General features: G+C 57.8%; 7 protein-coding genes across 7 annotated transcripts; 4 read left to right on the forward strand and 3 right to left on the reverse strand.

Moving 5' to 3' along the window:
- Nucleotides 1–275: 275 nt before the first annotated feature.
- HRG_03236 (origin recognition complex subunit 2 domain-containing protein) lies at nucleotides 276–2,061 on the forward strand (the record flags this gene model as incomplete). The annotated part of the gene is made up of 2 exons (XM_044861707.1): nucleotides 276–1,876; nucleotides 1,947–2,061. The coding sequence occupies 2 exons, from the start codon at nucleotides 276–278 to the stop codon at nucleotides 2,059–2,061; spliced, it is 1,716 nt and encodes a 571-aa protein (XP_044722733.1).
- Nucleotides 2,062–2,551: 490 nt separating this feature from the next.
- HRG_03237 (phosphatidate cytidylyltransferase) lies at nucleotides 2,552–5,232 on the reverse strand (the record flags this gene model as incomplete). Its single annotated transcript, XM_044861708.1, has 3 exons — nucleotides 2,552–2,903; nucleotides 2,970–4,614; nucleotides 4,665–5,232. The coding sequence occupies 3 exons, from the start codon at nucleotides 5,230–5,232 to the stop codon at nucleotides 2,552–2,554; spliced, it is 2,565 nt and encodes an 854-aa protein (XP_044722734.1).
- A 3,377-nt stretch (nucleotides 5,233–8,609) lies between these two features.
- HRG_03238 (uncharacterized protein) lies at nucleotides 8,610–9,978 on the forward strand (the record flags this gene model as incomplete). The annotated part of the gene is made up of 5 exons (XM_044861709.1): nucleotides 8,610–9,003; nucleotides 9,087–9,273; nucleotides 9,334–9,390; nucleotides 9,461–9,498; nucleotides 9,692–9,978. The coding sequence occupies 5 exons, from the start codon at nucleotides 8,610–8,612 to the stop codon at nucleotides 9,976–9,978; spliced, it is 963 nt and encodes a 320-aa protein (XP_044722735.1).
- A 619-nt stretch (nucleotides 9,979–10,597) lies between these two features.
- Nucleotides 10,598–11,071, reverse strand: HRG_03239 (uncharacterized protein; the record flags this gene model as incomplete). The annotated part of the gene is made up of 2 exons (XM_044861710.1): nucleotides 10,598–10,732; nucleotides 10,790–11,071. 2 exons carry the CDS (start codon nucleotides 11,069–11,071, stop codon nucleotides 10,598–10,600), a joined length of 417 nt encoding a protein of 138 aa, XP_044722736.1.
- Nucleotides 11,072–11,647: 576 nt separating this feature from the next.
- Nucleotides 11,648–13,543, forward strand: HRG_03240 (amino acid permease domain-containing protein; the record flags this gene model as incomplete). The annotated part of the gene is made up of 3 exons (XM_044861711.1): nucleotides 11,648–12,443; nucleotides 12,510–12,661; nucleotides 12,725–13,543. The coding sequence occupies 3 exons, from the start codon at nucleotides 11,648–11,650 to the stop codon at nucleotides 13,541–13,543; spliced, it is 1,767 nt and encodes a 588-aa protein (XP_044722737.1).
- Nucleotides 13,544–14,932: 1,389 nt separating this feature from the next.
- Nucleotides 14,933–19,570, forward strand: HRG_03241 (ankyrin repeats (3 copies) domain-containing protein; the record flags this gene model as incomplete). Its single annotated transcript, XM_044861712.1, has 7 exons — nucleotides 14,933–16,434; nucleotides 16,525–17,129; nucleotides 17,313–17,377; nucleotides 17,459–17,716; nucleotides 17,762–17,849; nucleotides 18,105–18,926; nucleotides 18,972–19,570. 7 exons carry the CDS (start codon nucleotides 14,933–14,935, stop codon nucleotides 19,568–19,570), a joined length of 3,939 nt encoding a protein of 1,312 aa, XP_044722738.1.
- Nucleotides 19,571–19,837: 267 nt separating this feature from the next.
- On the reverse strand, nucleotides 19,838–21,678 carry HRG_03242 (d-isomer specific 2-hydroxyacid dehydrogenase, NAD binding domain-containing protein; the record flags this gene model as incomplete). The annotated part of the gene is made up of 4 exons (XM_044861713.1): nucleotides 19,838–20,181; nucleotides 20,235–20,776; nucleotides 21,016–21,170; nucleotides 21,427–21,678. 4 exons carry the CDS (start codon nucleotides 21,676–21,678, stop codon nucleotides 19,838–19,840), a joined length of 1,293 nt encoding a protein of 430 aa, XP_044722739.1.
- Between the last annotated feature and the right edge of the window lie 1,250 nt (nucleotides 21,679–22,928).

The following is a 22,928-nucleotide window of genomic DNA, read 5'->3' on the forward strand; positions in this document are numbered from 1 at the left end:
AAGACGGACGGTTGAGCGGCGTCTAATTGGCGCGCTGTGGCACCTCGGAGTTTAGTGGCCGAGGCGCCTCCCACACCGCGTGCGCGCCTACAGAACGCGCTGCAGCTTGTACCCTGGACTTCAGGATGTGGACCCGCGCTAATACAAAGTGCCTGCTAGAAGTGAGCGAGGTCCAACTTCCCCCGACCATTGCCAACTCCAGTCCTCTCAATGGAAGCAGCAGCAGTCGACCGTCGCAAGCCATGCTGCCATAGCTACGACCGCACCAGATAGCCATGCCTCGGAGGAAAGCCGCTCAGGCTGACTCTCCCCATGACCACGAACTGCGGTCTTCGAACAAGCGGGCGCACGACCCCGATGCCGCCGACTTGACGTCGACCCCTGCGAAGCGGCGGCGTGCCTCGGCGTCTCAAGAGGCGCGCAGTGTCGAGAAAGAGCCGACAGCAGGGACCGAAGAAACGCTTCCAGCCGTCGACGAAGTGGTCCAGTTCAATCCCGAAACCGAGGCCTCCGCCCAGGACCAAGACGAGTCCGAACCACCAATCGTCACTCCGCGGAAGCGCGGCCGGCCGCCGAAAGCCTCCAGCACCCCTCGCTCCAAGGCGAACGCGACGTCCACATTTGCGACGCCAAGCAAGGTCGTCGTCGGCTCACAGGTGCCCACGCCAAGGAGACTGGCGGCGGATCGGTCGGCTCGCAAGAAGAGCGCGAGGGCCCTCATCGAGAATGTGGTGCGCAACGGCGCCGGCGACGATGAAGCCGACGATGACGGTGGCGATACCCTCGTTCGGGAGATTTACGAGGACAGCGACGACAACGACGACGACGACAAGAGTGGTGAAGGGCTCGACAGTGTGGCCGCGACACCCTCCAAAACGCCCAGGCAGGGACGTCCAAAGAAAGCAAAGTCTCCCACACCGCCTCGGGACCTGCCGCCTCACGAGCTCTACTTTGTCCACAATAAACCCGGCCGGCCCAAGACCTCGCACAATACCCTGGGCTCCTTGGCCCTCCTGACCCACGAAGAGTACTTTAACATTTTGCACGAGCACCAGGATCGGCACAGCGCCGACGTCGAGTATCTCGAGGCCTTGCACGCAGAGTCTTTCCCGCAATGGACCTTTGAGCTCCTCCAGGGCTTCAGCCTCTGCTTGTATGGCTTCGGCTCGAAGCGCGCACTGCTACGCAAGTTTGCAAGGCATCTGCATTCACGAGACCCAGGGGACTTCTTGCGCAAGACGGTCATTGTCAATGGCTACTCCCACTCGGCAAACATGCGAGAGATTCTCGGCTGCATCGGGGCCGCCATCGATCCCAAGCAGCGAATCCCCACGTCCACACCGCCAGCCATGGTGCACAGCATCATGACCCTCCTCTCGTCGGTCGACCTAGTCCTCACCGTCATCATCAACTCCATCGACGCCGCGCCCCTGCGCAAGCCAGGCATGCAGGCCATCCTCGCCCAGCTCGCCGCCCACCCGCAGGTCAACCTCGTCTGCTCGACCGACACTCCCGACTTCCCCCTGCTCTGGGACGTCGGCGTCCGCTCCGCCTTCAACTTTGCCTTTCACGACTGCACCACGTTTGCGCCCCTGACGGTCGAGCTCGACGTCGTCGACGAGGTGCACGAGCTGCTCGGCCGCAAAGCCCGCCGCGTCAACGGCAGGGACGGCGTCGCCTTTGTCCTGCGCAGCTTGCCCGAGAACGCAAAGAACCTGTTTCGCCTGCTCGTCAGCGAGGTCCTCATCGCCTTGGATGAAGAGGGCGGCGCTGCGGGGGACGAGTCCGCCGGCGTCGAGTATCGCATGGTGTACAACAAGGCCGTCGAGGAATTCATCTGCACGTCCGAGATGGCTTTTCGGACACTGCTCAAGGAGTGCGTTGATCCTCTCCTTCTCTCCTCTTTGCCCCTCTCGTTGCGTACTTCTCGCTAACACGGACACCAGGTTTCACGATCACCAGATCATCACAAGTCGCAAAGACGCCATCGGGACGGAGCTGCTGAGCGTGCCGTTTTCCAAGGAGGAGTTGGAAGCCATGCTGGAGGACTTGATGGCGTGACGCATCGGGGCCGCAGAGGCGGTGCAACAGATTCTGCACCGAGGTGAATTAGACTGGGGGGGCATCTTCTGTTTGTTTGTTGTTTGTTTGCATGGCATCGAAGGCGTACATGGCACAGGCGCAGTCCACAAGAAGCACGACTTTGGCTATCCCTCATTATATGGAAGACCAAGTTAAGTAGACTACATGCTATGTATGGGTGGTATGTCATAGGCACGCGTACTGTCGCGTGACGGCTGTCCATCTATCCTCACCCTTCCTTCATCGTTGCCCTCTTTGCAACAACGCTGCATGAGACGCATTATTTCGTACACCCTCAAAGTCTGTACCGGCTAAAGAAACGGTCCCCCCCTGGAATTACGCCTCAGAGCAACAAAACCGTTGTGTTTTCCAAACACTGGCCCGGCCCGAAGTCTCAAATTATTCACATCTCTCCCCAGCGCCGTGGCTAAAATCACACAGCCGTTCCCAACGCCGCGAGAATGCTTTTCTATACTCCCAGGCTCTTGACACACGTCCAGAGGACGACGGGAACAATGACGTTGTCGTTGCCGCCCGTCAAGACGGCCTCGGTAAGGCTCGCCATCGACGCGCAGACGCCGGCGTTTCGGGCACTCACCAGCGGGCCCATGGGCTCGTCGGTCGTCGGCCAGCCGCCCAACCGCAGCCAAGCACTCGCGGCCGCCAGGCCCGCGAAGACGGCGGCCGCAAACGCGACGCTTCCCTCGAGGCTCTTGCCGCCGCCCCAGAGCCACTTGCGGTGGCCGTAGCGCCGCCCGATGAGGGAGGCGGCCGCATCGCCGAGGCCGACGCAGATGACACCGGACACCATGCTCACCTCCCTCGTGGGCACTTCCCAGCCAGCCAGGCACCCCGTGCCCGACCGCGTGAGCGCGGCCAGGGCCAACCAAAGAGGAATGGCGCACCCGATCAACAGAAATATGTGAGAAATGACGACGGGGCCGCGGAAGTCTCTCCCGTCCACATAGGGGGCCAGGAAAGTCGCGATGGGCTTCGACAGGGGCGGCAGCTGGCTCGCTCTCAGGAGATCAAGGATGAGGAAAACAGCCAGAGCCAAAACCAAGCCCAAGGCAGCAAAGGCGGGATCGACAAAGGTCCCCGGAAGGAACATGCCGACCATCATGAAGTGGAAAACCTTCCTCCTCGTGTCAACCTCGTACGTCTCCTTGAGCCGAAACACGATGACCAGGCCGACGACGAGAATAAGAAGCCAGTAGCCGCTGAGGATGAGCCTCGAGTTTGCCTCGCCAAATTCGTCGTGGCGAAGGTGTTGTACCCATCCCATGGTGCAGTGCCGTCCGTCCGCCGACTCCGAACGTTCAGGTAAGCAAACCCATCGCTCGAGATTGGCTTTGACGACTTGGAACCGAAACCACGGCCAGTCGCCTAATACATAGCCTAGAGCCCACCCTATGGGCTCGTTGCCTCCGAGGGCATATTCCTGGACGTAGGCGCGGACGCCGATGAGGATTATTGCCAACAAGCAAACATAAACGTACAGCGCGTACAGCCATGTCCTCAGAGTTGCCTGGGCCTGTGTAAGCTTCAAGAACGGCCGAAGCGAGCTTGAAAATGCCCGCTTCCTTCTCCCAGAAGCAGTATGGGTGAGACTTTTGGGCTGCAGCATGTCGATATGCGACACAGTGCGTCTCCGCGCGAGGCCCAAGTCCGGTTCTCCATTGGCCTTGGATAACAAAGGAGAAATCTCGCCCAAATCAGTGTTGGACCCCAGTGTCCGTATTCTTAAGGGCCCGCGGAATGTAGAGTACCCGTCCTCCTCCCTGGCCGAGTCATTACTGTCATGGCAGTCGCCGTTTGCGGCTTGGCCTGGCGACTCTTGCTTTTTGCTACGCCAAGGGAGTAGTGCGCGCAGAGGCTTCCAGGATTGGTGCTGTTGAGAATCAAAGGGTCTTCGAAATCGCCACTTGGGTACTCGTGCTAACCGAATGCCCAATTTGATGACCGGACCGCAAATCACAAGCGTAGAAAGCCCCCCGACCCAAAGCAGGGCCTTCAGAACTTGGACTTGAGGCGAGGCTGCCAAGACCAGAACGCTGATCAGTGCGATAGACAGCAGCTGAAGCTCAGCCTCCAGAAGACTCGTGGTCGTGAGATGGCGTAGGACATTGCACAGCGTCTGATGCAGAGGATAGAGCAGGACGAGTGTCTCTTCCAACAAAACACCGTGAGGCTTTGGCCTGAATGGTCGCCATATCAAGGGAAGGCACGAGAGCGCCCAGTGAATGGCATCGAAAGACGCGAAGAGACCGATGGTCGGTATCAAGGACTGCGGGATTGCGCATATGCTCAGGACGATGCTCGGGAGCACGGCGGCCGGGTTGCTGGTGGAAACCAGAAGCGACGTGAAGATGGTGATTGTGGGTGGATACAGTAACGGGGCAGGGTCGAAGTCGGAAGGGAGTTTGAACGCCAGCGCCCGGGACGGCTGACGGTGCCGATGCGCCCACAGTGTTGCACGCAAGGGATAGAGTGCGAGCAGGGTTGCGACAAGTAGGTTGAGGAAGTGGAAGTCTGCGAAGAGTGAGACGAGACCAAAAAATTGGCCACAACGGCGAGCATACCTCTGCGCCAGACGCTCATCAAAGGAGAGACTCGAGGATTCGCCCCAACCATGCATCCTAGGGCAGCCACCAAGCATGCTTCGGTCGCTCGACGCACCAGCACCTTGTTCCGACGCGCGGCGTCTAGGATGTGGCGCTTGACGGAGCGCTGTTGAGCAACGAGGTCCTTTTCGACGGCTTGCGCTGGGTCATCTTCGACAGCGGCGGGGGTCGCCAGCGGGGTCGACACTCCTGACGGAAATTCGTTGTGCCCGCGCAGGCCTTTATGGAGCCTGACTTTGGGCGCAGGGAGCCCCTTGAGGAAGTGCTCGTCGTCGGCCTCGGTGCCACTATCACTGGCAGGAGACGAGTCCTTTGAGAATGCGCCGAAGCTCATCGACGACGACGAAGGGGCTTCGGCATTGTTCGCGTCAGGGGTTTCGTCCCTTACGACGAAGCGGTCGGCAGGATGTGGCAGCTCTGCGCTCTGGTGATGGTATGGTTTGGGTGTCCGGTTTAAGGCGCGGATGGGTTGCTGGTCGGCGGGATCGAGAGCCGTCGAGGACTCATGAACGGGACGCTCGGGCATGACGAGAGGCGTGCCTTTGGAAGACCATGGAAGGCGGCCGGCGCGGGAGACGGACAAGAGCGCGACGAGGCCAGACGGTGTGGTGCTGAGAGAGGCGGGATTCGCAGGAAACGCGGGAAAGGAGCGTCATGGGCCAGGCTCAGCGCTTGGGGAGGAATGGCATCGATGGTGGTGGAGTGGCCAGACGGGGGACGAGAGCGGTGTTGAGATGGTGACCCATGGCTATGCTGTCACATGAAATTGGCGGAGACTGTTGAACGATGGGGCCATGACGGGCTACGGACATGCCATGCCACCTTATGAACAATCACGTGCGGTGCAGCCTTGTTGATGCCGACTAGCCCTACCAAGGACACGACAGAGGTCTACGGAGTGGCATTACGTAAGCTGGGGCTATGTATCCGCTACTTGCCGAGGTCTGTAATCGGAATTTGATGCTATCAGCCGGCATACATAACTGCACCATGCACATCTTAATACGCTGGGGGGTTGCATCGCATTTTGTGCTTTCATCCGATGCAAGATTATCCGTCTTGGCCAAACAGGGAGAGGTCAGCCGCTTGTTCTCAGCACAGCACCAAGCACGGAGGTATGTATGTACAGTACAGTCAGTACAGTATGTAGGATGAACCATGAATGCGATGCCAACGTGGGTGCCTTGCTAGCAAGAATGACTGCAAGCAATAACGCAAGGAGATTTGGCAGATATGTATGTGTGCGTTGGAAAGCCCGAGAGACTGCAATTTCCTCATCCCTTGAAGTGACGAGCATCACTCATCTGGACCAGCAGTGAGTGCCACTGCCGTTCATTCCTTGGGGCCCCCTGTCACCCAGTCACCTTGCTGGGGACCGACCAGTCAGTCGACCCTCCGTTTTCTTGAAGTCTTTTCGTCGTTTGATTCACAGCGTTGTACAACGTAAATGAGGCCTGGCAAGCGGGGCGATTGCCTCGTGCCTACTAGGCATATCGAGACAGAGGATGAAGACGCTAAAAGGGCGTGAAGAAAAGAAAAAAGAAGCCACGATGTATAGCTATGTAATCTGAGACAGGCCAAGGGTTTTCTGCTTCGCTTCGTGAAGGTGGATTCCGCCCCCAGTTGCAAGACTGTCAGCCTGGACTGGAATTTGCGAGCGAAGACTACTGCACGCCGGAACGCCGAAGCTGTAGATGCAAAACATCGGCGTCCGTATAAGGCCATGTATGGGCTGGTCGGACTATTGTTTCCTCTCGTCTTGGAATTTGCCCTGTCGGGCCGGTACCGAGCCTCAGCGAACCAGGGGTGGGTGAAGATCTCCCCAGGGTCTCGGCCCTTGACGCCCAGAAGCAAGCTTGACGGACGAGCCGCTCCTCCTTTTCTGGACGGGGGCGGCCAATGGTCGACCTTTTAAGCACTCGGATGTGTGTGCACCCGGAGATCTGCGCCTTGTCACGACAATCGCGAGGAGGGAAGTGGCTGACAACAAGCTCAAGCGCCGAACATGATTGATTCGACCGATTGCTGAGGCGAGCCGCGCGGATCAATGTATGTTTTAAAGGGGGCGCCAACCTTCTGGCTGTTTCATGGCCGCCGATCTCCTCGAATGAACGCCACCACCAACTGGCCTCTGGTGTTTCATAGACTGTACGGAGACGGGAGAGAATTGGCTGACGTTTTGAAGCTTGGGAAAAGTCAAAATGGAATCTCTCCAACCCCCACGGTACGAAGCACTTGGTACTGCAGCACTTGGTGCCGTAGCACTACCACCAACCGCGCGGGCTGCTGCTGCAGATAAGAAACCTTGGTGGCGGCCGGGGGGTTTTTGCTTTGGACGGCCCCCCAAGTCCCCTGTACAGACAGCACGGGAATCGGGCCACTTCGGTGCGTCTGCGTCATCCGAGTCCGTGGAGGCTGGGGACAATACGAGGGACCTGTAGGCTGTACTGTAGGCTGTACTCGTACATACTACTAATAGTAGTGCTGTACTACTCCGTACACATGCAGAGCTTTCAGGTGGCGTAGGCAGGCCGCGTCGCTCCACTTCAGCACCCAGCCGGGTCGTGGCCCATGGTGCAATAAAATGTCACTCGCACTGGCCGAGTAGCCACCGCTCGGCAGCTGGACGGGTTTCAGGACAAGGCGACGAGGCTTTCTCGAAGCAAACAGAGTGAGTACAGCAAGGTACCTATGGCTCGGCCGCCCTTGCACCAACCCCACAAGTTCCCGCCGCCGTTGGTGGGCCAAAGCCTAAGAACCCGCCGCTATTAGCTGCCCAATCCACCCATTGTTGGGCCCTGCGTTTGTGATACGGAGAGTCTGGTAAAGACGTCGGGGGAACCAGCTGGCAAAAGAGCTAATAATACCACGCCCATCCATGCCAGCAGCTCCCGCCAGCGTCCGTCCCTGTCACCGAGTACCGAGTATCCGTACGTATGTATCCGTACATTCAATTCCGTTGCATCTCGTGTTCGCGTGCAGGCAGCAGCAGCATAGCCCACCTCGTCTTCGTCGTCACTCCTCCGGCTATATTTACCTGCGGTAACACACGCACGGCACGCGTCGAGACTCGTACGAGCATTCGTACTTGCATGTATGTATAAGAAAACCTTCTTAGCCGCCGTCTCCACTCGCCGTCACCTGTCTTTTCTTCCAAGGCGGGCACAAAACACACAAACCACACAGAACTTTTCCCCTGCCATTCCAACCGACCGTCCGTCGTCTTCTCCTAGCCGGGGCCCTCCTCCCCTGCAAGCTGCATCACTCGCCCGAGAGACAAGAAAAAGCTGCACTTGCGCACCCCGTTCTGCCCAACGAGCCGCCCCGAGTCGAGTCTCTCTGCACCAACCCTCTCTGCTTGCTTGCGGCCCATACCTCGACCAACAGCTCCTCGCATTCGTCCTCGTACCCAAGCCAAGTCTGCGGGCCCATTGGCGTTGGCTCTCTTCAATCCTCTTTCTCTTGGCTGACGGAGCTCGATAAACAAAAGACTGGCTGCAGCCTTTCGCCCCTCCCCCCCTCTCTCGCCCTCTCCTTCTCTTCTTCTCCCATCTTGCATCCCGCAGATGCACGTCGCCCACTTGCCTCTCCTCTAGCGGCTCCAGCTCGATAGCCAGCCGTGGCGGCTTTGCAGGATCGACAGCACCTCCTAACCAATCCGACTGGAACCCGCCTTGGATCGTCGGTTGCACCCTCAGCACACGAGTGTTACCACGCCATTCGCCAGCCCTCCTCGGCACCTCTCTGTTTAAAACCAACATGGCCCCCATTCCCGCCGGCCATGGTAGCGCCCACAGGCTAGAGGCTGGACTGCTGGGCACATTGGAAGAGGAGAAGACCGCTCTCATCCAGACTAACCCCCCATCCAAAGGACACCCTCAGCAACAGCCCACACCCCGGAAAATGCCTGCCATCCGGAGGCTCGCCGTCGCCATCATCGTCGGCCTCTTTGTTGGATTGGGTCTCTCTTTGGCCAAGGACGCCGGCCCATGCCTCGGTGCCGCCCACCGCATCCTGGACCATGACGCCGAAGCTGCCCATGCTCAAGGCCATGGCTTTGCCTCGGCCATTGCCTCGCTAGTCAAGCGGCAGAACGACGGCGGGGGAAGCAATGCCACTTCTGCTGCCAGCGCTCCCAGTGCCCAGGCCTCATCTGCGCCCGCCTCGGCACAGTCTCCAACTCCAAACGCGACGCCCGCCGGTTCTTCATCAAACGCCCCCGCTGCCACATCGAGTGCGCCCGGGACCTCCAAGGCGCCCGTCTCTTCGGCAAGCCCTCGTGCTCCAGCATCGTCCAGTAAGTTCACCATCAGCTTGGCCCTCTCCCATCTCATCGGCTTCCAGAGCTACACCAGCTAACCACGAGCTTGTGCAGGCCAGGACACGCCAACCAGCGCTACCAAACTAGATACCACGCCCGCCAGCTCCCGTGCGGACCCGACAACCTCGTCCCAGGCTGCTCCCGCCACCTCGGCCTCTTCCACTCCACGGCAGGCATCTTCCGAGTCTTCGCCTTCTGCAACTTCGGCCTCTTCCACGACCGAGGAGTCATCCGCTGCATCGTCCGGTACGTCCACGACGAGTGAGCCATCTCTCTCGACGACCTCGTCCTCTTCCAGTGCTCCAGTGTCCATATCCTCTTCTTCTTCGTCATCTTTGTCATCTTCATCATCTACCTCTATCAGTACGTTGCCAGTAGATAGTTCTTCGTCGTCATCCTCTTCCTCTGCCACGGCGACTGCTTCCATGACAAGGCCCCAGTCGACATCGACGTCTTCGTCCCAAACCTCTGGTATGTCCAAGGACGTGGCTGTCTTCAGCAAGTGAGCGAGGACGAGGGCACGATGACACCGCCGTGCAAACTCCGGTTTGCATGAGGCTTTTGCTGGCTCTGCCGCCAGTGTGGCCAGACTTGGAGATCTTTAATACTCTTCCTTCTAAGCTGACCATGCTACTCAACGAAACCATGACTGACTTGCATACAGCAGACGAAGCTACCACGACCACCTCGGATGCAACAAGCCGCGAGACAATCACGACAGGAGCGGTGTCCACGTCGAGCGCTATCCGGAAGACGTGGACCACCACATTGGGCGACGGCGGCGTCAAGGTCCTGACCTCGACTTCTTGGGTGGCTGTCGTCCCATCGGCCGCATCCTCCTCCGGCAATTCGAAAGATGCGGGCCTCCAGAATGCCGCGTCACAGAACCGGGGAGCCATCACCTTGGCCGCTGCAGCAGGGGCCCTCGTCGCTGGCTTCGTTCTGGCTTAGAAGCGATTGCTCTTGTTTTCTTCCTCTTCCAGCGTATCTAGCATGCGAGTTACGCGGAACAAAATAGTATTGCATCGATGATCACTTGCTGATCTAGGAGTTTTTCATGTCGTCTCCTACGTCACCACAAAGGGGTGGATTGGATAGAATGAGGCGAAAGCATCATGTGCGCCGGGCAAAAGTGAATTAGATTGTACAGACCAAGACGGTGGGTATAGTTCAGAACCTCTCACTGGGAATATTGTGGAAGTTGGACATAATGGTGGCTGGATGTAGTTCAAGTGGTAACAGGACATATAACGGACATAGTACACTTGACTTGCGGTCTCACTAGGCGCTTGGGGGTGAGGATGCATAAAACGCGTCAACGATTCTATTAATCCAAGCCTTCTGAGAAAGCGTTTCAGTTCAAATGAAAATGACCAGGTGCTTTTTCCAGAACGACTGATCTTGACGAGATCACGAGGCCGCCGGACTATTCCCATGGCAAGTCTTGATGGCAAAAGATTGATCAAAGAGTCCGAGCTTGTAACGTCTTCACAGGTTTCATGTCAAATAGAGGGTATACCAAAACGCCTTCAACTCCGCGACCGCCCCGGTCCTCCCACGGCCTATCACACTAGCCCGGGCCGATCTTGGGCATGTCGTGATGCTCGCTCAGCTTGGAAAGGTACGTATTGAGCTCCTCGACGCGCTCTTTGTGAGTCTTGAGTAGTTCGGATCTCGTGCCGGAGGCCTGCGTCATTTGAAGGAGCTGCGTTGGTGTCAGCGGGATGGTGCCGATGGAGACGGCGTGCAGGCCCAGACTCACCCGTTTCTTCTTGACCTCTGCATACCGCCGTTCCGATTCCGTCTTTGGCACCACGGGAGTCTCGTCATCCTCGACCTCGCCTTGCTGCGCGACCACGTCCTTTGGCCCGTCGTCGTTGTCATCGTCGTCGGCGTTCCTCCTCACAACGGTGTCGTCGTCTCCCGCAGCGAGGTTCTTCTCCAGGTCAGTCTTGTCCCTCTTCTTCTTCTTCTTTTTCTGCACTTTGGCGCCCTTGAGACGCAAGGCGCCGCCGCCAATGGCAGCGTAGTCGTCCGAAGGCATGATGCAACGACGATTCAGCAGGGAAGAGTGTTTGAGGCTTGGAGGCTGGAGAGGGATGAGGGGAGTGAGGGATGAGGGGAGTTTGGGTCGAGAATGGAGATTACCTAATCACCCGCCACAACACAGGGGCTCTTCCCCCTACTGCTAGGTACCTCGTCCTTGCATGAAGCTTTGTCGGCCCTCGCTTCACCTTATTACGTCGAGCCGCTGTTGCCCGGCTTGGCTTCCTCCCAACTTCCCCTTTCTGTACCTGTCCATCCGCAGAACAACTCTGTCCTTTTCGGCTCTCCATCGCTAACCGTCGCAACCTTCCGATACACGCTCGTCGAATAACTCGTTTAAACCCCAACCGACATCGGTGTTTACCATAGCAGAAGCGCGAGCTCCCTGCGGTCCGAGCGTCTCTCCCTTTGACAATCAACAAACCCAGTCCCGCCATCACTCGAGCGCCTCCCGATATCAGCTACCGCCATGTCCTGCCGCTGCTAGGGACCGAAGACCGTTGCATGCGACACTGGATAGCCATATCTGCGACGCAGAGGGCTTTCCTTCTCTCCGCCAGGGAGCCCCGTCGCGATGCCTTCCCAACCCGGCGCGCAATCACAGGCGCGAGACTCCCTGGAGCTCGCGTCGCTGGCGAGCTCGAGCTTGGCCAACGACGCCGCCGCATCGGAAGAGTCCTCGCGGCCGAGCGTCTCGTCTTCGCGGAGGCTGTCGTTCATAGAGGAGGACCCTCTAGATGAGGAGAACCCGGCTGGCAGGACAGGAATGCATCCCCGCTCATACTCCGTCTCGTCCGCCTTCGACTTTGCGGGCAATCTATTTCCACTCACCTCTACCACGGAAGGAGGCGGCTATGCCCCCATCGGTGCGCCCACGTCCGCCGCCAGGCCGAGCGGGGGTTTGGGAAGCGGGTCTCTGGAGAAGCACAAGACGCTGACGTACCTGAACGGCCTGTCGTTGATTGTCGGCCTCATCATCGGCGCCGGCATCTTCTCATCACCCAGTCAGGTGAGCTCCAAAGTTGGATCCCCCGGCGCTGCCCTGGTGGTCTGGGTCATTGCGGGCATCCTTGCCTGGACAGGCGCCGCCTCGTACGCCGAACTAGGGGGCGCAATTCCCCTCAACGGCGGCTCACAGGTCTACCTGGCCAAGACGTTTGGCGAGATGGCCGGCTTCCTCTTCACTTGGGTGGCGGTCTTGGTCCTCAAACCGGGCGGCGCCGCCATTGTTTCGATCATCATGGGCGAATACTTTGGTAGAGCCATTCTCGGTGCCGAGGTCGACAAGGTCAGCCCTTGGGTCAGCAAATCGGTCGCCCTCGTCGGCATCCTTTTTGTAACGCTCTTCAATTGTATCTCTACGCGGTTTGGTACGCGTTTGAATGACTTGCTCATGTTCCTGAAATTTGTGGCGTTGCTGGCTGTCACGGCCACAGGCATCACGGTGGCGATTACGGGGTACACGTTCGAGGGCGACAAGGACGTTGTGTGGAACGCGCGCGATTGGTTCAACGGCACGTCTCCTGACCTTTCCAACTGGGCCGTTGCACTGTATGCCGGTCTGTGGGCTTTTGATGGATGGGACAACGTGAGTTGCGCCGCCCCCCTTTTTGCACCGAGCGTTTGTTTGTGGCTAACCCTGGACTCGCAGACCAACTACGTAGTAGGCGAGTTTCGCAACCCGAGCCGGGACTTGCCTCGAGTGATCCACACAGCAATGCCCCTGGTGATCCTCAGTTACGTCCTCGCCAACGTGGCCTACTTCCTCGTCCTGCCGGTCGACGTGATCAACGGCTCCAACACGGTGGCCGTCATGTTCGGGTCCAGGGTGCTCGGCCGCGCCGGGGCCTTGCTCATCGCGCTCACGGTCAGCGCCAGCTGCTTCGGCGCCCTCAACTCATCGGCATTCACAGCGGGCCGCCTGGTCTACGTCGCGGGCAAGGAGGGCTATGTCCCGGGCGTCTTCGGCCGCCTAGGCACGGGCAGCGAGGACCACGGCCTTTCGAGGCAGCGGCCGCGGGGTTGGTTCCTTAAAAAACTGCATGCCTGCTTCGGAGACGACGACGTGGGCCTCTTTTACACGCCCATTTACGCCCTGATCCTGAACGGGGTTCTGACGGCCGGGTACTGCGTCGTCGGCGAGTTCGCCACCCTCCTCACCTTTTATGGCGTTGCGGGCTACACCTTCTACTTCATCACGGTGCTGGGGCTCATTGTGCTGCGCGTCAAGGAACCGGAACTCGAGCGGCCATACAAGACATGGATCACGACACCCATTGTGTTTTGCTGCGTGAGCCTGTTTCTCCTCAGCAAAGCGGTGTTTGCACAGCCGCTGCAGACGTTGACGGTGGTGACATTTGTCAGTGTGGGCATCCCGGTGTATTTCTGGAGGATACGGGGGAGGGACCAGGTGACGACGAAGCGGGAGGTGGGTAACGGGGAGAGGAGATGGTGGCGCTTCTGGAAATGAGGAGGTCTTGCCCGAGGTCACGAACATGCTTGTGTCTTTTTGTTTCTATTCCCCTTGATATTCTGGATAGGGGATTGGCGCGATTAATGTCTGACATCATGGAGTAGCGGAAGGGATACCGAGCCTCGTCTTGGCTGAAGAGGAGTAAGGAAGGTATTTGCACAGCGTCGGGTAACAGGGAAAACTAGTCGAAATCAGCGCGAGGTTCGTCTATTCATACACAGGGGCAGCGGGTGCTTTGTCCACGATCTTGATGGCTTCTGATTCTGTGTGTATACCTACAGCTTTGGGCCTGACTGGTTCTGTGAGACGAAGTTGACAATCTAGGCAAAGCTGCCGGGGGCCGTTGGGCGTCCGGCCCGAAGCTGGGCATCGTGTTGCATCCGATGAGAGGAGAAGCGCCGAGGTGCGTGTAGTCAAGCCAACCGTCGGCTTGACCTAGTCAGCTTGGCGCTGCCTATAGCCAGACTTGACTGCTGGCTTCGGTCTGGTTAGGTGCCCAGGATATCGACGAACCTTACCAAACAGCAGCAACTTGGACAGCTCGAGAGAGGGGGGGGTCCAGCCTGACTGATACACAGGACACAGGTTGAAGGGTTGGCTTTCTGGCCTCGATACAGCCATGGCCGGCTCCGGGGCGGCATATCATAGCCCCAATGCCCTCCTGCAGGGGAGCCAAAGCTGTTCCATTTCTCCTGTCAGCGCGCATGAGCAGCCCTGGCTCGAAACAAGGCCGCCTTGACGGGTCGCTGCTGCGAGGCCTGACTACTCAGGTACCTGATCACCTAATGCGTCTACTGTACAGCTGCTCTAGCACTCACTTTTATCAAGGTATAGCAGACCTACTAACCGAGTACATCAAGGGCACCGTTATGTCTGAGGAGGAATGAAGGATGAGGTGCAGCAGCTTGCCCGCAATCGCCGGCGGCAAGAGGCCCAATCGGACTGTCGACAGGTCCTTCCTCCTCCCAACGTGCGTCTAACGCCGTCAGTGTGCAGCAGGCAGGCACGGATGGAGCAAGCAGGACCCTCCCGTGCTTGCTGCAGATTGTCGTTGGCGTCGAAGAGCGAGCACCCCCATGCTTCTTTTGTTTTGCCTCGTCCTCTTCGCGCCCATCTGAGGCCCGTCGGCCGGCCGATGCAAGCTCGACTGCTGGACCAGGCAAGCATTGAACGATCCAACACATCAATGCTGATGCGGTATATTTACTGATCCTGCTGTCAGTGGGATCAGTCGGGTTCTTGGTTTCTTTCATCACCGAATACTCTTTGGACGAGCGGGAAGAGTAAGTGAGACTGAAGCGGTGATCGAGTGATTAGACTGGACTAACAGACTCTCATCAAGGCATCTACCAGCTCCGATCGATCTTTCATTCGTTTAGACTGGCAATGCCATACTTCGCCAGCCACGTCGCCCTCCACGCTCTTGCCCTGACCCTTGGTTTCCTTCAAGGCGCGGCCGCCGGGGGCGACGACCTATCCGACTTCTCCAATAACCTCGCTCAGGACCTTGGTCCTTTGCTCGCGCTGTTTGGCGAGCCTGTCACTCGACAGTACCTCAGCGAGAGCACCACCTTTCTCGACTACTTTATCTTCGCCGTTTGCCCCTTGGGCATCATCACAGCCGTGACTGCTGCCGTCCGGGTCTGCGGTCATCCATCGCTTCGCGCCTTCATCGGCCGATCTCAGGAAGGCAACGGCGTTGTCGAGGCCGAGCTCTGCACTTCCACCAGTCGCGACGTCTGCGAGCTCTTCAACAATGGTGGCATCACTCGCGTCCTCGGCCAGCCAAACGTCCTCGAACTCGTGTGTGCCTTTCCCAGCAACACAAGTCCAAGCAACGCCGCCGACGCAGAGGGCCCCAAACTCTTCCTGTTTCAAGACTATCTCGGGAGAACAGACGAAGGCGTATCCGAATGGAAGAAACTCCGCGGTTCCCTCGTCACGAGCAGCGAGTCCGGACCTGGCTCGTCGAACCTCTTCGCCCCGAAGCCAAACCTGTCTCTCAACGTCGGAATCAAGCGACAGCCGTCTTGGGTCTTCATCCTGGTTGCGCTTACGGGTTTAGTCCTCCAAGTCGGCATCATTGTCCTCGCCGGCTTTGGCGCCTGGAGGCTGGGCTGGAATCTCAATAACCCTTCAAACCCTTCGTCCATGGATTACGCGCCGCGCATGTTCATTGCGGGCACAGCTCTTCTTTGCATCGGCATGTGTAGCTGCGCTGCCTTGGTCGGGCAGGCGACGCAGGAAGTCACTTACAAGAGGCGGAGGACATGCTCCGAGCAGCATAGTATGCTGCTCTGGCTCCAGCCCGGCCCTCAAGTTGTCGGTGATCAAAGCTTCGATCCCTTTGCCCATTTGGAGAATCCATCGAAGCCTCTCGACTATTGGATCTCGTCAAGAAAGAAGAAAACCGGCAAGACGTTTGAGCTTCTCACCCTTGTTGCAACAGCATTCACGATTCTGGGCTATGTGTTGCAATTCATCGGACTACGCGGCATGAAGGCTTGGGTGTCAATTGCCCAGCTCGCCACCACACTCTTCATGGGCTTCCTGCGTGGACTCCTGCGCATGCAGAGGTTTGGTGAGGGCGATAATGCGCTCGCCAAGATGCCTGACTTGGTGCCAGGACACGAGCTCGACTGGATGGCGTTCGAGATTGCACTGAAAGCACCGCCTGTCCAACAGAGTCCCTCGACACCCAGAACATACAGACGCTTTTTCGACTGCTTCATGTCCCGCCTGGGAGGATTTCAACGAGGGAAGGACGGAAATTCTCGACTCCATAAGATGTCGCCTCCCGCATCTCGCAATGCGCCTTGTTGGCATATCACGGGCCAGCACGCAGCCGCGCAAGCCCATAGCGACAAGCGATCCGATTCTTCGTCACGGTCCGACAATGAAACATCCGTTGTCAAGGAGAACACTGAAACGTCGCTGATGGATACCTGGGAGAACAGAAGCGCACCAATCGATTATAGACACCTGATTTTCACGCGAGCTCGACTGGCTCATTTGACCGGCCACTTTACCTTTGAAAACCTCGCCGAACCGGAGTATCAGAGTTGGAAGGACAGTCTTGTTAGAGTGCGCGCCAAAGCCAAGCTGCTGGCCTCGGCCGTTGGAGAGGCCGCGAAAGTTATGCTTCAGGCATGGGATCGAAGCAAAGGCAAATTACCGGAGAGCATTTCGCTCAGACTAAAGACATCCAACGGCATGGGGGGTGTCACGTTTCATGAACAAGAGGTCCATGTTGCCATGAAGCTTGTGGCAAGCTCGCATTGGAAAGTTGATTCTGCCCAGATAGAGGCATTGCTCGGGCTTTGGATGTGGTCGCTACTCAACGATGGGCGGCTCACTTATGCGGATGAGGCCGAAAACATGCATTCCTCGGCCGAGAGGAGAGTCGAATTCATGCAAATCATCTCGGCTAGCCTGGATCGCGAATCGCCTGAGCGCCAAACAGACGCCCAGGATGAGATGAATCTCTGGCTTGGGCCCAGTGGGCCAACAGTCTCGCAATCCGTGCTCAAGATGGGCGGTGAAGAAGGCTGCGGCTACGACGACCTTTGGATCTCGAGCCTAGGTGAGCGCGGTGTTTGGCAGAAGCTGGACGGACCTTTATCCAACGCACGCTCTACTATAAGGCGTTTTTTTGGATGGAATGTTGCTTACGAGTCACTTGAATTCAGTCCTTTCGAGACAATCAACCGGGGTGGTGTGGTGAGCCGACGAAATGGCTCCTCGGGGGTTGATGTGCGATTGAAAGTACAAGCAACGCCGCGCATCGGCTCACTCCTTGACATCTGTGCAACTGAGGTCTTCTCCGCCTTGGTCTGTTCCCTGAGGAGCCTCGACGAACTCAACATTACGACAGTAGAGTCGACACTGGTGGAGCATGATGGTTATATCCAGCTGGAGAATCGAGCAATCACGGGCCTCGCAAGGGCATTCGTGGATTCTGGGCTGGGAACTCGCTCGGACGTTCTTCTATCTGTCGTTCCCGCATTCAGGAACCAAGTCCACCCCAACGGCCATGCGATGCTTGCTGGACTCGTTACCGGCGTGGATGCATACAGGCGAAACGGAGAATGGGATCGAGCTCAACTGCTCATGCGGTGGGCATGTCGACAGAATTTTACGTCTTGCGGTGGCGTATCGGAGGTCGTCGTGGTTCAGGGGCAACAATACGCTTCTCCTTTGGCATACGTCTTTCAGAGAACGGGAGAGCTCTACCGATGGTCCTTGGCCAACGGGTCTAACAAGGAGCAAAAATTGTTCGGACTCGCAGGCATCGGGTGGATGTGTCAGTTTCTTGGCAAAAGTTCAACTGACGGGAGCAGCAGCAAAGGCGAACGGAAAGAGATGGATACAGTGCTCGATAACACAACGCAAGATGTAGACGAGGTGATTGAGCGCTACAAGAGTGTAGCTGAAAGGATCGAACAAGAACCTGCCCAAACAGAGCCACAGCAAGCGGTGACAGAAGCTCATTTGCTTATTCAAGCCTTGAAGGGTCGGAACAGAACAGATACACTATATCACCTTTGTCTTGTCAAAGCCGGGGCCTTTGGCACCAAAGCTCTTCAGCCGGCTTTTCCCCTGGCCGTGCGGAATAGCTGGACCGAAGTGGCAGAAGCCATTCTCGAGTTGAAGGGAAGCTTGGACAGCCAAGACGACGAGGGCAGAACAGCAGCATCGCACTGTGCAGAGGCTGGGCTCGGCTGGGCTCTGGAGCGTCTCATACAACAGGGGGCGTTTCTGGACCAAGCAGACCGACAAGGGCGGACCCCTTTGCACTGGGCAGCCCAAGCTGGGAACGTCTCAACAGTTCAAACGCTGATTCTCAGTGGACAAGTCGACTGTGAGAGACAGGACTCACAAGGCGCGACGCCCTTGTGGGACGCCCTTGATCGTGGCCATATATCTGTCGTGGAGCAGCTGTTAGCAGCGGGCGTTGACATCGAGTCGAGACAAAAGGACGACCACACACCACTGACGTGGACAGCACATAAGGGCCAACTGGAAATGATGAAGAAGCTGCTCGAACACGGCGCAAATGTGCATCAAAAGAGCGATCGCAAGCGAACAGCGGTCCACTGGGCGGCTGCCGGGGGTCACACTTCCTGCTTGCAGCTGCTGCTCGAGCAAGGCAGCGATATGCATGAGCCTGATCGAAATTACCTCACACCAATAAACATCGCCGCGGAGAGCGGCCACGAAGGCTGCCTCGATGCTTTGATCCTTCATGGGGCCGATGTCAATGGGGGACGTGGCGGTTATGGCAGAACCCCGTTAGAATCTGCTGCCAGCAGAGGGCATTGTGGCGTGATGCGAAAACTCATACAAAGCGGCGCGGAAGTGAACTGGCGGGACTCCTCGGGTTGGTGCGCATTGTTTGATGCAGCGTCTAACTTCCGCTGTGAAGCGATCGAGCTGCTTCTCGACAACGGCGCCGGGATCAATGACACAGACGATTTCAACCGAACCTGTCTCCACTGGACGATGAACAAGGCATTAGGCTCGCCATATGTGATCAAGACGCTGCTAAAGAGGGGCATCGACGTGAACATCGCCAGTGGAAGTGGCAAAACAGGCTTGCACGAGGCGGTATTTCGAGGGTACGAAGAAGCCGTGGCGATGTTGCTTAGCCATGATGGGGTGCAGGTCGATGTCAACAAGGCCGATAAATCGGGCGATACGGCGCTGTTGCTAGCCGCAAAGAAAGGTCATGTGGGCATCGTTCGGAGGCTTCTGGACCACGGGGCCGACGTCAACCTGGCCAACAATCAAGGCCTAACCCCTCTCATGTACGCTGCCGATCGCAACGTGGACAACGACGGGACTGTCGCGAAGCTATTGCTGGACAAAGGGGCCGATGTCAACCTGGTGAGTAGACTAGGACGGACTGCACTCACCTATGCCATTAAGAGCTACAACGACGACATTGCTCAAGTGTTCCTTGAAAGAGGTGCCAAGGGCATGGAACCGACCGTGGTCCATGAGCGGGCAAAGGAGTCAGAATGATGAGACGAATCATTTTTCAAGCGTATCCTACGGCCAGTAAACTACTTTTTGTGGACGGCTTTTCACCAAGGCACAGTGACAGGCTATGAGAGCTGAGGGTTCATCATGGTTGTCATCAATTCCCAAATTGAAACTGCCGTCAGTTGCTCCCGATAAGACGAACGCAGCGAAAACAAAGAGCGCCCAGCTGGTGGTATCCCGGACCTCTCTTTCCCCCACACCGCCTCCGCGTCTGTCGAGATGAAGCAGGAGACGCAGGTCATCGCCTTACTTTCTCTCGCCATATGCCTTGGTGGCATAATCGCCCTGGTGGACGATGAGGTCTTCCGGGCGATAATCGTGCTTGCCGCTGAGATAGCTGGAGAGAATGGACTGGACCCCCTTGGCATAGCGCACCTGGGCATCGATAGAAGTGCCAGACATGTGAGGAACCATGGCATTGCCACCTCCGAAGGAATTCTTGGCCGTGCGCAGTGGATGGTCGCGGGGCGCGGGCTGGGGGAACCAGACGTCACCGCCGTAGCCGGCGAGATTCCCATTGGGGCCGAGGGCTTCGGCCACGTCTTCCTTGACGACGATGGCGCCGCGAGCCGTGTTGATAAGGTACGAGCCTGGAGATGGCATCAGCCAAACGGACTTGCTTGCAGAGGGAGGCAGATGGTACCTGTTCTCATTTTGCCAATGAGCTCCTTGTTGAACAAGCCTCTTGTTTTTTCGTGCAGCGGGCAGTTGATGGTGACGATGTCGCATTCTCGGAGCATTTCCTCTAGATTATGCATTCGCGTACAACCAATCTTGCGCTCGTCTACCCCGGACAGTGGCTGGTAGTCGAAGTAGAGGAGGTGGCAACCGAAGGGCTTGAGGCGCTCCAGCACACGCTTGCCGATGCGGCCAACGCCCACGGTGCCGACGGTCTTGCCCTCGAGATCGTACTCCTTTGCTGCCACGGCGGCCACGTCCCATTCGCCGCGCTCGATCTGTTCGTGGGCGGGGACAAAGTTGCGAATGAGGACGAGAATGGTCATGACGACGTGCTCGGCGACGGAGACGACGTTGCTTCCCGTCACCTCGGCGACGGTCACGCCGCCGTTGGTCTTGTTGGCTGCGTCGAGGTCGACGTGGTCGGAGCCGATGCCGGCCGTCACGGCCAGCTTGAGCTTCTTGGCCTTGGCCAGGCGCTCGGCTGTCAGGTAACCAGGATGGAAGCTATTCAGGGAGGAAAGAAGCTCGTTAGACAGGTTTGGAAGCGGAGATGAGAGAGAAAGTCGTGATCAAGCCTTGTCCTTCATCTGCTCCTGTGCTCCGCCCCTCGCAGGTGGATGATCGATGGGCAGCTAACTCGCTCTCCCTTTATCCTTTATTTCCACCGCCAGAGCAGCAGTCACGATGACATGACGGCTTGGGCAGCCGAAGAGCTGGGTGGGAAAGAGAGAGACCGGACGTACGGAGTTGTGATGATAATCTCGGCATCGACCAGCTCCTGATCAAACTTGGAGTTCTCGCCATCCTTGTCCGAGGTGGTAACAAGAGTGTGGCCCTGTTCTTCGAGCCATTGGCGGAGACCGAGCTCCTGTTGCGTCGTGCCGAGCAGTTCTTTATTCTGCGTCGTGAGCAAAGCCACAGGTGCAGCGGATGCGTTAGCCAGCTGCGCTTCTTATGAAGATGGAGATAATCTCTTTCTTTAACACCTCGGTGCCCTGTGTTCATTGCAATGTACATCATTTTCTTCCTTCCGGCCTTCTCTTTTTCGATCTTTCCAGGGGTGCAGCCGATACAAGAAGACCGGGGGGGGGGAGGTTGAGTATTTGGAAGACTCCAGGAAGCAGAATGGAGGGGCAGAAGGGATAAAGACTGACAGTTTTGGCCTTCTCGCCGCCGTCGTAGAGGACGCACAAGACTTTGACCTTTTCACGCGCGGTGGTCAGCAAACGCACCGCCGAGGGCGATTGCAAGCGAGACCCCCGGGCGCTGGCCGAGGCGGATTTGCCGGGACGGCTCGCCGGTGTCCGGGACAAAGACGGACGGAAGCTAGCTCTGGACCCGGTAGAGAAGAGGGCAGCTCGAGGAGCTAAAGAGATGGAGCGGGATAGAGGGCGAAAGGGTACCATTGCGAGGCGACGGTGTCTGCCCAGGTCAATGGGGGGAAGGCTGTGAGCTTCGATTCTCCGGCTCCTATTTCTTTCTTTCTGTCTTGCTTTGTTTCTGACGAATGCTCGTTCGTCGTTATGTCTACTGGTATATTGTGGTCGGGGAGGGTTTCTTTTGAGGGGGTATTTGAGCGTCTGCGAGAGGGGGAGAGAGGCGAGATGAGAAGAGGGGTGGGATGCTTGTCGCTATGAGATGACTCGGTCAAGTCGAAAAGCACGGCGATGTCTCAGCTGGGGGTTTACGAGGTCTCGGAAGTCGACGGTTGGGACGAAAGGTTGAGCTTTTAAGTATTTAGGTAGGAAGCAAACAAGGTTATGCGAGTCGGTTGCGGTGCATTTATGCCCTCTTCGGGTCCATGTGCAGCTTCAAAGCCATGGCTACCCTCCCTCCCTCACCGACCGACGGCGATGACGACCCCTCTTCCATGCCTCAGACCTACATACCTAAGCGCCGAACCCTCTCCTTGGTCCATCTCGGGCCCGTTGATGCCCACTTTGTCTGGCCCCCCCTCTTCGCTAGCGGGAGGGGGTGAAGAAGCTCTGGGATTCGGCATCTCAGGGTAGTAGTTTCGGGACATGGGATGCAGATACTTTACCTACTTCGTACATGGGGGCTCACCTATATCCCGAACCGTCTATGCAAACATATACATGCGTATGTACAGGACGTTCAACGTACGGCACATGCAGGGCAACGTCGCCACGCTTGCGCCTGCAATGGGAAAGGGGGCGCGAGAAGAGACAAGAGAAGCGAGGCGGACAAGGTTAACTCTTCCGAGCGCTCCGTTCCTACTCAGGGTGCGTCTTGGTTGTGGGGATGCCACGTCGCCCGTCCCCCGCGGCCGTCGATTTCCATCGGTGGGTAGAGGGAACATGGCTAGCCTTGCATGTATTTACCCTCTGGAAGCACGGCGCGGCCCAGAAGGGGTCACATCGAGGTTCTGGCCCGGGGCCCCTCGGCGTTCGGGATTGGCGTCGAGCGGGGCTGGGCGGGGACACGGAGGCCGTCGGTTGCTAGCTTCGGGATCTAGAAGGGGCACGCTTGTCGAGCTGAACCTTGGGAGACGAGGAAAAAGAAAGCGGTGCAGGCCGCGGGCTGCAGAGACGGTTGCTTGGCGATGCCGTCGGGGAGTTCGGGGAAGAGATGGAGGTTCGACAGGCCGAGACGCCCATCGGCCGGCCGGGCGGCGGTCGGACGAGGCCCGGCGTGG

This window comes from Hirsutella rhossiliensis (assembly GCF_020360975.1).
Source record: "Hirsutella rhossiliensis strain HR02 chromosome Unknown scaffold00003, whole genome shotgun sequence".
Classification (NCBI taxonomy): Eukaryota; Fungi; Ascomycota; class Sordariomycetes; order Hypocreales; family Ophiocordycipitaceae; genus Hirsutella; species Hirsutella rhossiliensis.